General features: G+C 35.2%; 1 protein-coding gene across 1 annotated transcript; it reads right to left on the reverse strand.

The window, feature by feature from the left end:
• Window positions 1-559: 559 nt before the first annotated feature.
• Window positions 560-12,161, reverse strand: LOC144345892 (uncharacterized). The gene is made up of 5 exons (XM_078006984.2): window positions 11,932-12,161; window positions 9,752-10,560; window positions 4,397-4,568; window positions 1,273-1,396; window positions 560-931 (listed from the first exon to the last, which is right to left on the reverse strand). The coding sequence occupies exons 1-5, from the start codon at window positions 12,052-12,054 to the stop codon at window positions 786-788; spliced, it is 1,374 nt and encodes a 457-aa protein (XP_077863110.2). The 5' UTR covers window positions 12,055-12,161; the 3' UTR covers window positions 560-785.
• Between the last annotated feature and the right edge of the window lie 3,262 nt (window positions 12,162-15,423).

The raw sequence follows: 15,423 nt of genomic DNA on the forward strand, positions 1-15,423 counted from the left end.
CCCAGAACATTGCATTGGCAGTTATCAATGGTCATCAGCGGACTGTACACATGTTTACTTTCTTTTGTTCAATTACATTTACCTAATCGTAAATCGATTCTTTGTCTGCTGGGACACATCTATTTTGTTTTACTATTTTAAAAGTAAACTATGATCTAGTTTGGTGGCTTAGTAAGAAAGACCAGTGTAGTTTGCTGTGCCGAAGTGCCTGAAGAATACGTATCAATGCATAAAAACTTGTCTGTGTACGTTTGATTATCACTGTATGAAGATTTTGGCGTAATCTACATCTGCCACCTTACGGTAAATGACTCAAGAAAGTTAGAGTACAGCAATCAGCGCTACTCCCCTCCAAGAAATTAGTTAACTGGTGAGATTCGGCTTCAGTGCAATTATCCTCGTTGACAACATCAAGTATAATTTAACAGATACAATTTAAAATAGCATATATGTATTTTCAGGTGAATCAATCGAAAATAACTTTACGTTAGATAATTGGTAGTTGGATGATTGGTAGTTGTCATCTCCTGGTTAGTGAAATAAGTTAAGAAAAGTTAAGTTGTTTGTACGTTTATGCGTAATTTATTGCGGAAGGAATACATGAGAATAATGAGTTGATCACACAAAGAAAATATGTGTGTATTGCAAGATACACATCAATTAACATCATTATTGAGAACAAAAAAGGAAATTAAAGATTTCATTGTTTTGTGTCATAGTGGATTTAAATAATCACCATCGCCTAAGCAAAAAAGAAACTATACTACTTTATCTTCACTATGTTATTACATCCAGATGTGAAGCTTTCTCACAGCTTCCGGGTAACCCGACAGATCTCGTAGCGCTATCGTTGTTTTATTTGAAGACACTCGAAAAAAAGCTACGAATGCGGACCACATGGACCACCCGCTTTGGATGAAGAAGTCTGATCCTAGGAAAAAAAGACGCGATATATTTATCAGATATTAAATTACTTAATTACATGTTACTACAGGTGAAATATATACTAGTTGTAAACCACTAACTGCTTAAATAGCAACGATACCGACTTCATAATACGACATCTAAAACTGTTTTAATTTTAACTTTACACTCCGATGCTGCTCAGATAGGCTTGGTACATTTGGCAGATAATCAAATATTAAAAAAAAGTATTTAGGAAGGCAGAACAGTTGCGGACTGATCTTACACACACCGATGCTCTCGTGTGATTTAGATCATTTTCAGTTTTCAAAATAATATTATCTGACGAACAAATAATTCAAAACTTACTTTGACATATTTCCTGGTCGACCAATGAATATACGTAATTGTCGCTCTTGTATCTTTCTGGCAATATGACATCACTTGCATCTTTCGTAGAACGAAATCTTTTTTTCATGACACTGATGATTGCCTGCAATTGTATGCAGATAATAGTCTCCTTACGTTCTAAACAAGTTACAGGGAACTCAAACAAATCATACCTATTCTATTTGATAAAACTGATTTAAAACCTCTTAGTTGAGCACTGCCTCATTGTTAACTTCGTCACACCCGTGCTGAACCTGTCCCACACTATTACACTATTTTCTTCATGTTGCTGTTAACGGCGATATTATTTAAACTCTACCTCCACATCACGCTTAATCAGAACAACTGAACGGAGTTAGAAAAGAAGGTGACATTTCTCCATGCAATGTGGTGCACTTTGTTTGTACATTGCACATTGCAATTTTAGTCAGGGAATAATGAGTTGTCTATGGAATTATTGAAATTATCTTATCTTATAGTAGCTGCAGCCACGCAATGAATTAGGCAATTTGGCATTAATTGTGACAATCTGTTCACAGCGCACATCAACACAAGGGCCGTAGTTGGAGACACTTAAGACTCATTAATAACTTGATGTGGCGTCTGACATTTAATTTGTTCGTTGTTACACAAAATGTATATTGCATATCTATCGACATTCAATTCTCTATCAATTCCAGAATTTCGCTTACTTGTACTAGAGCCGCAGCTGCACAGAACTTAGCTGGCCTCCTACCGCTTATCATTCGCCCCACAGTCCTGAGAAGTCGTATAGACCAGGTATTCGACACTATATGAAGGGCTGCATCGGGCGATTCAAGAGGCATTCAGTTTTGCAGCTAAAAAAATAAGCAGGCTGATACATCTGACTATCCTAAATACCTTAACTGGAAGCGAAATTACAGAAATTCCCACTAGAGTCGATCAAATCAACATTTTCCAAGATCAACAGAAACTATATGCCGCCATCTTGTTCTTGACGTATTTTTAAACAAAACGTCGTTATCGTTGCACAGCTTTCGCCAACGTTCCAGTGCTGTAAATTCATTTTTCGGCCACAAGAAAGGTATTTATGGTCGCTAGATTGGTCAATTGACCAATGGCTGATTACATTCATGAAAATTGCAGAAAGGCTCTCCACTATAAATTTGTAGCCGGGTGTCGAATCCCTGGTCTATACGACTTCTAAGGACTGTGAGGGTCGAATGAGCATCGGAAGGAGGCCAACCTACAGGACTATGCTCAGGACTTTTACCTTTTTTAAGTTTGTTTTTCATACTGGTCCACCCGTAACATATTCACCCATATCTTTCGTAGCATGGGATGTGTTTCTTTTCATTTATATTTCTTTATTGTATTTATTACAATAAGTAATTATGTTTGTTGAATTTTTTGACCATTCTTATAACAATTTAAAGTGTAGTAATTTGGAATGACTGTGACACGTTTTTGTCAAATCCATTGATCATATCCCAAAGTAAATCTGTGGATGAGATGTTCGAAAAAGCCTCAACCCATGATAGCAGAGGCAATTCACACAACCACTAACCTTCTTCGAAAACACCATAAGTGAAAAACAAATGTTAGAACAGAGTTAGAACACTATTGTGAAACAGAGAGAAAGAGTAACTCAGTAATCATCATGAGGATGCTGTGGTTGTTTTGGTGATTTTGAGAACTGGCCTCAAGCAAGAGTTGTTGATTATAAAAGATTATTCACAGATAATGGTTTGGCATGTAATGTTAAACACAGTGTTTTCTACACCTGGAGTGTAGCAATGTCCCCAAACTGCTCTAATAGCTATCAGTTGTTTTATTAGGCAGGGAGGGGGTAGTCATTTATTTACTCTCAAATTATCATTAATGCCTTTAGAAGTTATGAAAAGAGGCAGGTGGGTTCCAAATAGTAATACTGAACTGCTACCACCTCAGTTACCGACCAATAATAACTGATGATCAGCATGACAAGTTCCAGAAATACCTAGCACCAGAAGCAGAAATGTGTTACATATATATTAAGCTTTTCCAATCCTGGTAAAATGATCAAGATAAAAGTACCACATCTGAAGGCGCTGTACATGTTATGGTTGACTGAGCATTCATTGAACATAGTGCCGAACTTGCATGGCCTTCATGTCTCAACATCAACATCAACATCTGATACAGAACATTGTAGCCCAGTGTTCCTTGTCATGATGCACTTATCAGAAGCTGATTTATAATAACATCCACAGAACAGAAGCATGCTAAACTCAGAACTTGAATTATATGGGACTATTTTTTTTTTTTGGCCCGCCAATGGTTAAGCAACTGCTCATGGACTGCACTTGGTGGATGACCTTCTCTTCACTTTTGAAGTGTGTGTAAATGGGTCTTATAGTGTATATGGGCCGTACTGCTTTCCTCACTACTTTCTATTGGTATTCTCCTTAGTCAACATGGCTACAAAATCTAGTCAGGCTGAACATAGCACAATGTGTTTTCATGAAGCCATTGGTTGTACAATAAACCATATTACAATGACTGGCTAATAAAAGAATAGTAGAAAAATGTGCTACTAGGAAGCATACTTAAGTAAAAAGTATGTCTGCCTTTTTTCATAGTATTGTAGGTCGATGCTGGGAACACACACATTATAGCTGTCCTTGCATCATGGCTGGAATTACTCAAAATAAGGCAAAAAGAACAGAACGATACGACTCCAAACATATCACCGGCCATAGATCCCTAAAAATGTGTATGGGGACCCCGTTTCATAGGAAGGAAAGTCGGAAGGAGTGGACCCAACAAAAAGAAAAACATCACATACATTTTCTAGAGATATTGTTGGTATTCGTTGAGGTAACTGGTAGACGGAAATAAGGTGGATAGTAGAGGACATGTCACTCTAATGAATAGAACTAGAAAACCGTCACCTGACAGAGATCAATGTAACAGAAACCTGCTAATTTGAATAATAACGACTGGCATGTATCAAAAGGTCTGGCAAGAGTACATGGTGAAATTTAATATCACTTTCCAACATATCGTTTGATGAACGTCAATGTTTCATAGATAACAAAACATACATAAATGTGTTGAACAAGAATTAAAGTAGACTCACATTTTCATATTCAGGTGCGGCTATATATAACTTGGTGATGTTCATTTGTTTAAGTCTTGTTGCAACAGCATCTGCAATTACACCACTTTCAGCAGTAAGTATTCCGATTTCTTTCCTCAGTTGTTCCCCACAGTGTGCTTGCAATTGATGCGCAGACATTTTATTACTGCAACTGAATATACAGATTACGATGATCGATAGAAAGCAGTTGGCCTTTTTGAAACACACTTATTTGTATTGACTGTGTTTGTTTTAGGGTCACATAACATACCATGAACATGTAATAACAACATGAATAAAAACACTAACAGCAAATCAACTGTTATTCATACTGCCAAACAAAATATGAAATATAAGTGACTACGCCCATGCGACTCCATTTTGGGTCAAAATATCAGGATTATATTACTGATTAATATTGTAAGTTTAATAATGAGCAACAATAGCTAGGACCATCATACATTGACACATCATACATGACAAATTTTAGATACAAAAGGTAAAAGATCGCAGTATACACTTATGTATTCGTACTATTCGTATTCGTATGATATAGCTTCAAGGTATGGAAAATAGCGAGTGTCTTTAAAATTAGCGCACAAATTCCTGGTGCCATTCATAACACCTTGTTACACATAAAGATAAAATGTTAAGGTCATAGTATGAGTTTAGGTATCGTATTTGTTATATAACTACAGGGGATATCCAGGGCCCTGGGACATTGTAGGAGATTCCAAATGCAACTCACAACACCTGTACCTATTTCAAGCGTTTCAAGTCCAGTTCTTTCTCGTTATACAATGATGAATTAAATAGTTTGATTTCAATTGACCCAAGAAATGTATACTTTATTTGCTTCATTGTCATTTGTAGTCTGCAACGTTTAAGTGATCTATTGCAGTGTGTCTGTGTTTAATTTAAACTCTTTATGAATTCAAATAACTCGGTTATATTTTCACGTGGAAACATAAGGTAAAAATCAGTAACTAATTCAGCAGTTCAAGCGCAAAATCACATATTCTGTGTTTAAATTTTAACATAGAGTAAGCTCACTAAATTATGATGTATTTTTTAAACTTTTCAATAGTTTAATATTGCAATTATTGCAAAGTTGTGCCTGTACACGTGAAACATTGTTAAAAGTTTGCTCAACGTATGGTGTCCGGTGGAGCATTCTAAGAAGACAAGAGTTGACTGGTGGATTTGCCTGCTCAAATAGACATTAGATCAAGCACTGGTTGTCATAAAAATGTATGTATATAATCATTCACTCACTGAAATTTAATTAACATTATATTGCCCGATATATTGCAAATTTCTACAATTGTTTCACCGGCATTCAAGTTTTGTATTAATCACAGAAACGAGTAATGATTGCATTGAATAACTATATGTAAATATCGCTGCTTACTTAATACATTGTTATATGTGTAAACACAAATACAAACAGACGCTTTGTAAACATAAATTTGTATATGTTCGTTGCACTTGTACACTTGTAAACGTTACTTGTACCGGGTGTTTTACCGATGAGGTTTATAGAATATTGCATCATCGTATTCATTTGTACATAATGTGTTGCAAGTGTATCTACTGTAATTCAACGTGCACTTGAAAATTTGAGCAAACTATTAACTGCAACCTGCATTTTGTTGAAGGAAAATTAATTCCTTTACACAATCTGTTTATCTCGGATGTTTTACATGAAATCTTCAATCTATGCAGGCTCTTTAAATGACTATATAGATTTAGATTGTGTAACCATCATGTATGTTATTGGAAAGTTCTAATACTATTGTATATTGGGCAAACTCTCATTAACCAGGATATTTGCACCTACAATTTGTTATTCCAGTTAAATGCACACACATACACACACTCTGTAACTTTGGTCATGAATAAAACAACTTTATTTAACGCATACTATAATTGTTGATATAACAACACTCTCTGAACTGCCTGCACTGGATAGTGTCTTGCACATGGAGTTAGAGATACAATTAATAACCATTATATTTTGTTTTTTGCTTTCAACATTATCAATGGCCAATAATGTAATCTTTCTTTCACTTTTTATTATTAGGCCATTAATATGTGTTAAAATGGGCAGGATTTTCGAGATGACAGACACATGAGTGCAAGTGAGGAAATAAAAACAAATCATAGGCCGGATATAGTCAATTTTAGTTATTTAACTCCAAAACAGTTATCAATAATGTTGAACGGAACATATCCTTCAAATATTTTAACAAATGTATATGCCATTAAAAAGCTATATGGCCCGGGACAATATAATAACAAATCGTTTAGTAACTGGAATAGTCAGAAATATGACCACAAACGTTTTGTTGCAATACTTACATGCCTAAGAGCTATCAGAAATTGTATAACTATCCATAGCTATATATTAAAATACAGCATACATACTAAATTCATTCAAGAGGTCGTTCTAACTGGCTTTGTATACAAAGTTTCATATGCTGTAACGTACTGGAACACTGTTCACATTCTACATTATTATGAACATTATCTTTTAGTTTCGGAATCAACGTTAGTATATACAGCGTTATCATCATTGATTCGGGCATTCCTCTTTGTGATGATCCCAACCAATGTTATACGAAGCGAACACATGTTAGAATATGTCCTTTTTAACAGAAAACATCTCGTGCCATCTGTGCAGAGGTACCAGCGCATCCACAGATGGGAGTGTTCCCACAAATACTTTGAAAAGAATTTATTTTCGCCATTCTCATATCATATTTTTTGGTTATTTTATGTTTCATATACTTAAGGTGTAGTGAAGTGTGGATAATTTAAGCTTTGTAAATATTGTGTAATTTTTGTGTTTTTTTTTCACTTTATCATTAAACGTAATGTCTTTCTGTTATGTACCCAATTATAAATTCTAATAGAGAACACATTTTAGCTGATATATGAGACATAATAGTACAATATATTTGGATAGCGTAGACTCACAATTTTTAGTATTCATGCGTTTTACAGTACATCTATAGCCATTTGGTAATTTCACTTATGAACAAGTAATTAGTTAAATGTATTATTATTAAATTAGTGAAATCTATATATATTATAAAAAATCATATGTTTTGTACAGGACCAACGGGTTCTGTACCAGCGCCAACCTGTTGTTTCATTCAAAGACTAATATGTTCCTTACTATAACCAATGGTAGTTATATCAACACTGAAATTATCAATATTCAAAAAAGGTTTTTTCCTGAGTACATCCCGGTTATCCATATTCACAAGGTTATAATTATTCACATGATAGATAACCGTATGACCCCAAACCCCAATCAATTAAAAGACCTCTCGGTGATTTGTCACCTGGAAAAATCAGTTGCAAATTTAATAATTTTAAGGTCCAATATTGCACTTCTATAACTTTCACACCTCCACCAATACATCTTTTGGAAATTGTATGTAGTCGGATACGAATCCTTTGTAATGCGCCAATCTAGACATTTAGCATCTTCATTTTGCTTGTTTCTATAAAAACGGTAACACAATAATGGACAGTGCAAAACCCCTTATTTGAATTATAATTCCCAGAAATATTGAATAATTTGGTTCATGGCTCTTTTTTAAAAATGCGTTTCAACTTATTTAGTAGATAATACAACTTTAACACATCCAAACAAACCTATGCTTAGTTTTTGAAATTCTTTATTAAGAACACCACTGTGTTTTTGTTGATACTAACATCACGGGATGCCAGGTCTCTAGCATTCATAAATATTTGTTCTGATAAATAAAACAATGATATCACATTGTGGAGATGCTAAGTGAGTTTTTTGGTTAATTTCTGCCATAACTAAATAGTCGGTACCTTCTACAAAAAACAAAACATATGTCAGGAATTGTTCAACTATCATCATATTGACGATGGAATGTAATTTACATTTCCATAACGATTAATAGATTTAATCGTCATGCTACTATGTTACTATGAGGTGTTTCGTTTGAAATATGTTTTGTTATAAACTGTAATGTCACTTCAAATTCAAATCTTACAGATATGTGGCGCAATAAACCAATATCAACAATATAACCATGTAAACATAATACCACGGATATAAATGTAATTGTTGGACAGTTGTTCTATTCTCCCAGTTCCATTCTTCAAAACTGTTGTCATGTTTGTCATTGTGTTGTGGTCGAACCTCAAGAAAGAGCACCGAAAAAGTGCAAAGTTTACAGTTAAACATAATTCAGCCCTCAAAATCAACGTTATTGACGATACTAACCTCAGGTTATATAATTTTATCATTCTCCCTTGCCTTCGTGAACATGTCTTGCACATGCACGAACAGCGCCTCGTCTGCTTGAATATTGATGTAAGAAATTTGAAGTTTGGCTGGTTCTCGGATCAAGTGTCATGGCGAACAAAAGGCCGGTAACTAGTAATGCTTACAGCATTCTGAGTGGTCCCTCACGTTCTCGTGGTCATTCCATATAAAAAGCAGGGGTTTCCCACGCTCTCAAAAGTTGCACGAATATAAAACCTTTGTTTTTGTTATTACTTTGCACACAAATAGCGAGAAATGTTACAGTGGAACAATATGGCGATTACTAGTTACCTACTTGCCATTCACTAGGGACGCTTAGAACCAGCTAAATTTGAAGTTTGACTATTTAGGTTGCAATGGCCTTCTCAGTCATCATATAAAAAAACAATATGGCGGCAGCATTTACGGATGCAAATGAACTAAACGGCAACGTCATCATTTAAAAAATATTTTCTCTCCTGTATTGCGTGCGCTCTCTTTGACATGACTGACAACTACAATAGCTTATACACAATTAAAAATACTTGTACACAAAACTAATCATATAAAGTCATTCATTTCTCCAAGCTCACTACTAGATGTTATATAATTATTTTGCACCACACAGTAATAACAAACACATCGAGATTAATCGAGAACAACGCGTCCAAATAGACCTTTCCCACATATGCGTAATCCCTTTCTTTAATGGACAGGTCACGTTTGTCTATTACCACTAGGACCAAACAGCTTTACGGCTAAACACAGCATGCAACATTTCACTTTTTTTTTATCACGTATTTCATATTATTTTAATTGTTGTATTTCGCGCGATTACTACAATCTTTTCAAAAACGGACAGCAAATACTTAACATAAAGTAAAGTACATGAACAAATAAATATTCAAAAGACAATGAAAAACAAAAAAATAACAAATAAAGCTCAAATTCTTATTTTAATCAGAAGGCTCGGTCGGAAAATTTTCAGCAGATTGCCTATATCGCTACATTCAATAATACTTTGAATACATATTATCACAATATACGTATGCAAGGTTACTTACTATTCAGCAGATCTGTTACGCCAATGAAGGGCAGCATATGGTAATCCTCCCGATATCTGCTTGATGGCATCAGTAGCTAATTCTTGGATATAAGGAGCTCTAATCAGGTGTTTGCGGATACTTCTTATAATATCTTGATGTTTTGGTTCATTGTCTTTAATATATTCTTTCAAATCGGTAACAAAAAATATACACTTAACATTATTGGATACCACTAAGGAATCTTGGGATAAACTTTCCTGATATTTCTGGACATCCTCCTTTGTTGGTAAGTGCAAATTTGGAATGTAAAATCCCAGTCTGTACACATATCCATTGTACGTGTCCAATGCTTTTTTGCGTAAGTCTGTTCTATTAGGATATCCTTGTGGTCCTAGCAGAATATTTTCAGCAGTAAAATGTGTTCCACAGGTATCAATGAATTCATCGACTGTGGATAATTCCACAATCTTGCGGAGCTTTGCGTGATCAAACGTTTCATTAAAGTTACGTTGTGTAGAAATATTTTGCAAATGGTTATTATGGAACGGTATTGTTACCAATGAACGATTCATTGACATGGCATTTATAATACCACTCACAAAAAACGAGTACTGCTCACAAGGTCCGCATGCATAATAGATTAAAGGAAACAGATATCGCTTTGTTATTTTCCTTTTTGTCCGCTGTGAATCATCTTTGTTACTACTACGATCACTCGAGTATAGATTGACTGTAAGATGTGTTGGCGTCTTCTCTGGCCGAGTGTGGACTTGCATGGAATCATCATTCACTGGCTTAATGGTTGTCACGTTTTCAGCTGAGTAATTCTACAACATAATCATAGAACAAATCAATAATTGTTTATTATAATTCGCAATAACATAGTAATCAAAATTGTGAACTTGACCATAGTATGCAATCTAAACTAGTATTACATTGTATATTGGGCGGTCATCATCTTCCTTGTGGCAATGGTTATCAGTGATGTTCACTTCTAAATGCACATCTCAAAGCTCACATTACCGCCTATTGTTCTGCCTTAATTACTATTCGTAATTGATATCAATCGGCGAGGACTGAACACATATAAGATATTATGTTTTATTTTGTTTTGTTTTTAGATTTTCAATTACATAAAAGTCAAATAGTCTACTGGGTACATGATACATACCGCATTGATGACTAATGTATTTACTGCGAAAAGGGATATTTTTGGATACTTGAATTACTGGATTGTTGTTCAGGAGAGTAGGCACCTTATATCGAGTTTATCCAGTCTCTGTTTAGCCTATTTGTTGCGGCTCCATGTTTTATTGTGAAGGATTGTTTTGAAAAAACATGACCACTTGTTTTTGAACTACAACTTGGGTAGAAAAAACTTGCCGGGTTCAGAGTTTAAAACCGACTTAGCTCCTAAATTTGAATTCAGCATGCCATGTCTCGTATTTCTACTTATAAACAGAAGACTTCATTTTACTGGATCTCAAATTCAGTCATAGTTTTCAATGCAATGCGCACACAAATTTCGATTCCCAAATTAATTGGTGAGACGTGTGTCTCAATTAACTGTACAAAACCATGACGTCATCATATAATCGAACAAGATACGAATGATATGTCAATGGCTTTGCTGATACAAAACATGACGCCATAATGAATAGAGGTTCAAAATATTTATAAATAGAGAACCATAGAGGTTGGTTGTCCACTTTGAAATATCGTCTATTTTATGGTGCTTACTTTTACATTACATTATCCGAAATTTAGTTAGTGTTATCAAACTGAAGAAACTGAGAATTAAAAAAATAAAATGTTTATATGATAGGTAATGTACGGTTAGTAAGTTGTTAATGCTAGGTTTATGCAGCGACATAACAAAATATTATTAGTCTTTAATGCTACCTCTTCGCGACATGCAGTACATATACTTACTCATATACTGCCCAATATTAGAAAATGTATTTACACCTAATGTATTGTACTCAATTATTCTATAATAATGCCATTGATATTGTACATGTACTTGGGGACAACACTCGCGAATTGAAAGTTAATACGTACAATTAGTGAAATTGTACATACATTTACAAGATAAGATGTCTTTTTCGTCTCATGCTATTGTTTACCTCCAGGCAAAACATTATTCTAAATATGTGCTACTTACACGTATAATTGATTCAAGTGTCGTATAATCTTACCTTACTTGACTTGTGTAGGGTGTGGAAGAACCTTTTTGTCGAGCGTTCACACTTCGTCGACAAATAGTACGCGACTGAAGCACAGATAAACACCAACGTGATAAACATTTTCCTTGAATTCATTTCGTTTTCGAAAAATAGTAGATCTAGGTAAAGATATCAGTTGAAGTTGTATTGTCGCAATATATTGTGTTGTCGTACCATTTACGTGTCTATTCGCGTATAGGTGGCGGTATACTATTCTATTATAATTAGGGGTTGTGAGTTCTGCGTATTTGAGGGTGACACCATTCAGTTTGGGGAGGGTTCTGCATCTAATAAGGCAAGTGTGCCATGACAGCGTGGAATATCAAATTTATTATCCGCATCAAGCACTAATCTGCTTGTGTAATTCACTCTCTAAATAAATGAAATTGGTGGACTTCGCTGTGGTACGGCAGCACAGTGTTTGAATTTGTTATGTATTTGGTGTGTTTTGACAGTGTATCTGCATATTATGTACAGCGTATTTGTTGAATCACAACGTTGATATACTCAACTCTATACTCAAGCATTGTGTATCTTTTGTGTTCAGCTGGTAGAGTAATTTAATGCAAACCGTGTGGCATACAGCTGTTCCCGGGGACAGCACATGGTGAAGACCGACGGCTATGTTTTCAATTCTTTCTTGGACTAAATCTGCTCTATTTGCTTAATCTGCTTGGATTTACAACCGTGGAGGTAGAAAAGGCGTACATGATAACAAAAATAAAAATAAAATTCAGTCACTGCTCATCTTGTATATTTGTGTGGACACATAAAGTCAGCTCTACGTAGGTGCCCTGGATGACTTCACCACAATTCGTTTTCCAAAATATGACCGCTTTTGTTTCTGCATAAACAGCTATTCTTAATTGATATTATTTAGTTTATTGTCAATAATCCTTCATTTTGATTTATCAAATCACAAAAACGGAGAATCTGAGGATATGGGAAATTACAGACCTATATCTAGTTTGCCTATGATTAGTACGTGGGGCATTCAATAGTAATGCCCCTGACCCACTTCCAGTTGTCCGATCTAGATGAAAATGTGTAATAATTCGCATCTCTATGGGTTATGTTGCAAAAAACAGCTCTGAACTAATTGTGGTTTCTGATTTACATGTGTTTTAACTGAGTCGGGTGTGAAATGGAGCCAGTTGAGTGTCGCACAGTGATCCGTTTTTTTGTATTTGAAAGGACGAACACCAAAGGAGACTCATGATGAAATGAAAGAAACTTATGGTCACCTTGTAAAACGCTGGCATAGTGAATTCAAACATGGTCGGAAGTCTGTGAAAACAGACCTGGTCCCTCTTCTGCCATTGATGAGGCATCTGTCCGTCAATTTCCTTACTCTCCTGACCTTGCACCCTCTGACTTTCATCTCTTCCCAGCCATGAAGTTGTTTTTGAAAGGAGAGCGTTTCCCGGATGATGGAGCCTTGATTTCTGAAGTTACGACGTGATTGGAGGACCAACCTTCTACAAAAACGGTGTCCAGAGCTGCATCAAACGATGGGAGAAATACATAACTCTGGGTGGCCCTATGTAGAGAAAGACTAATAACTGTGCCAAGTTTCATTAATCTCTTGCTATGGGAAATGGTTGGCATTACTTATTGAACATCCCTCGTAAATTATTTGAAAAAAGTATGAATAAACAGCTAGGTAAATATTTTGGTAGTCATAACATGTTCTACGAACACCAATATGGTTTTAGAAAAAACACAATACAAAGATCTCACTCATTAGCTTGACTCAATATCTACTTCACAAAATTGACCAGGGAAATTTCACTGTTGGGCTATTCATAGACTTCTCTAAAGCATTTGACAGTATCAATCACAATTTCTTACTTGTCAAACTCGACCATTATGGTGTTAGGAGGTTACTTTTGCAGTGGCTCACCAGTTATCTTGCTTCTAGGAGTCCGTTTGGTAGCATTCACTACGGGGTTCCATATTAGTGTCATGAATTAGTTTTTGCGTATCTGTTAATCGACTTAATTAGCTGATTACGAGCGAATTGCTGTGTTATGTCTGTCATCGTTTAGGCCTATTTGAAGTTTTGGACGGAACTTGGCTCAGTGATTTGAAACTAATTACGAGATAACCGTCGATATTCTGACTACTATTTCTGACAGTTGGTATTCGTAGTTATTAATGTAGTGAACGATTAATCAAAAGATATGACGTATTCAGTACTTAGTGTGATTGGCTTTATGATTGAAGGTTACGCCCTAGAGTCTTTTTACTGTTTTGTAATTGGTTAGAGTTTTGAAAATGAATAAAGAGAGTTTTGAGTTGGTCTTGGCGAGTACAGCACGATAGACACAGTCGAGAGTCCAGTCCTGGAGAGTCTTGGGCGAGTCTTGGGTCAGCCTTGCGATAGTCTTGGGGATTTTTCCCCAGGGCGCTGTGTCTTATAGAGTGCTCGACTGATCCACTAAGACGAAAGTTGAAACGTATTTCGTTGTGTGTGTCTTATTTGACTGTAAAGCTTAAGTGACTTCCCCGATCCCGTACCTCAAGGGGACGAGATATAGAGACGAGACGAGATTCCCCCCTGACAAGTGTGGAGAACCCCGTGGAGAAGAATTTACCCCTGATATTAGGACCAAATTTGTTCCTTATATTTGTTCCTTATCAATGATATCTACACTTCTTCAGAAATTTTTAATTTTAGGCTTTATGCAGACGACTCGAATTTATTTTACACAATTAAAAATACTAATAATCTTGATCACAATAGATAAAAACTTAATATGGAAAAACCACATCTTGGGGGTCAAAGAAAACATCAGCAGACTTACGAGTATTTCCTTAAACTTCATCGAATTGTTCCTCAATCTATTCTTGCCATAATTTATAATTCTCTAATACTCCCGTATTTCATATGGTTTAGAGGTAAGGGGTAATACCTATTCTACTTATTTAAATGAGATATTTCTTATTCAAAAAAAAATTATTAGAATAATTACTTTTAGTGATAGACATGCACACTTAGCACCATTTTTTGGATATATTCAAACAACACAAATTACAACTAGCCATACTTGTCCACGATGTTATTGATACCAGATTGCCATACATTTTCCGAGATTACTACGCCCCAATTTGTCATTCACATAGTACCAGAGAAAAACAAAGAAATAATCTTAAAATCCCCCAAATTAATCATAAAGCGAGAGAGTTCACCATTAAGTATGCAGGAGGAAAACTATGGAATAGCATTCCAACTCATATCAGGAATATACAATGTAGGATCACTTTTAAAAAGAATAGAAAAATTACCTACAAGCTAGTTACACATAATTTCCAACTTAAAAATATATAAAAAAAAATAATATTTTATTAAATTGCATTCCTTGCACTTCCAGATTGTTTTGACTGTCTCACTACTATTCGTATTTTCTATTTATGTTAAAGTGAACATAACGCCCAGTTAATATCTTGTAATCTGTGATTTAC

This window comes from Saccoglossus kowalevskii, chromosome 7 (assembly GCF_978046115.1).
Source record: "Saccoglossus kowalevskii chromosome 7, keSacKowa6.1, whole genome shotgun sequence".
NCBI classification, from domain to species: Eukaryota; Metazoa; Hemichordata; class Enteropneusta; family Harrimaniidae; genus Saccoglossus; species Saccoglossus kowalevskii.

Coding starts and splice junctions, on each gene's coding strand:
- LOC144345892 (XM_078006984.2), bottom strand. CDS start 12,054: ATGAATTCAAGGAAAATGTTTATCACGTTGGTGTTTATCTGTGCTTCA. Junction 10,561..11,931: donor CCCTACACAAGTCAAGTAAG/GTAAGATTATAC, acceptor ATTATGTTGTAG/AATTACTCAGCTGAAAACGT. Junction 1,397..4,396: donor CCGCACCTGAATATGAAAAT/GTGAGTCTACTT, acceptor ATACAATTGCAG/GCAATCATCAGTGTCATGAA.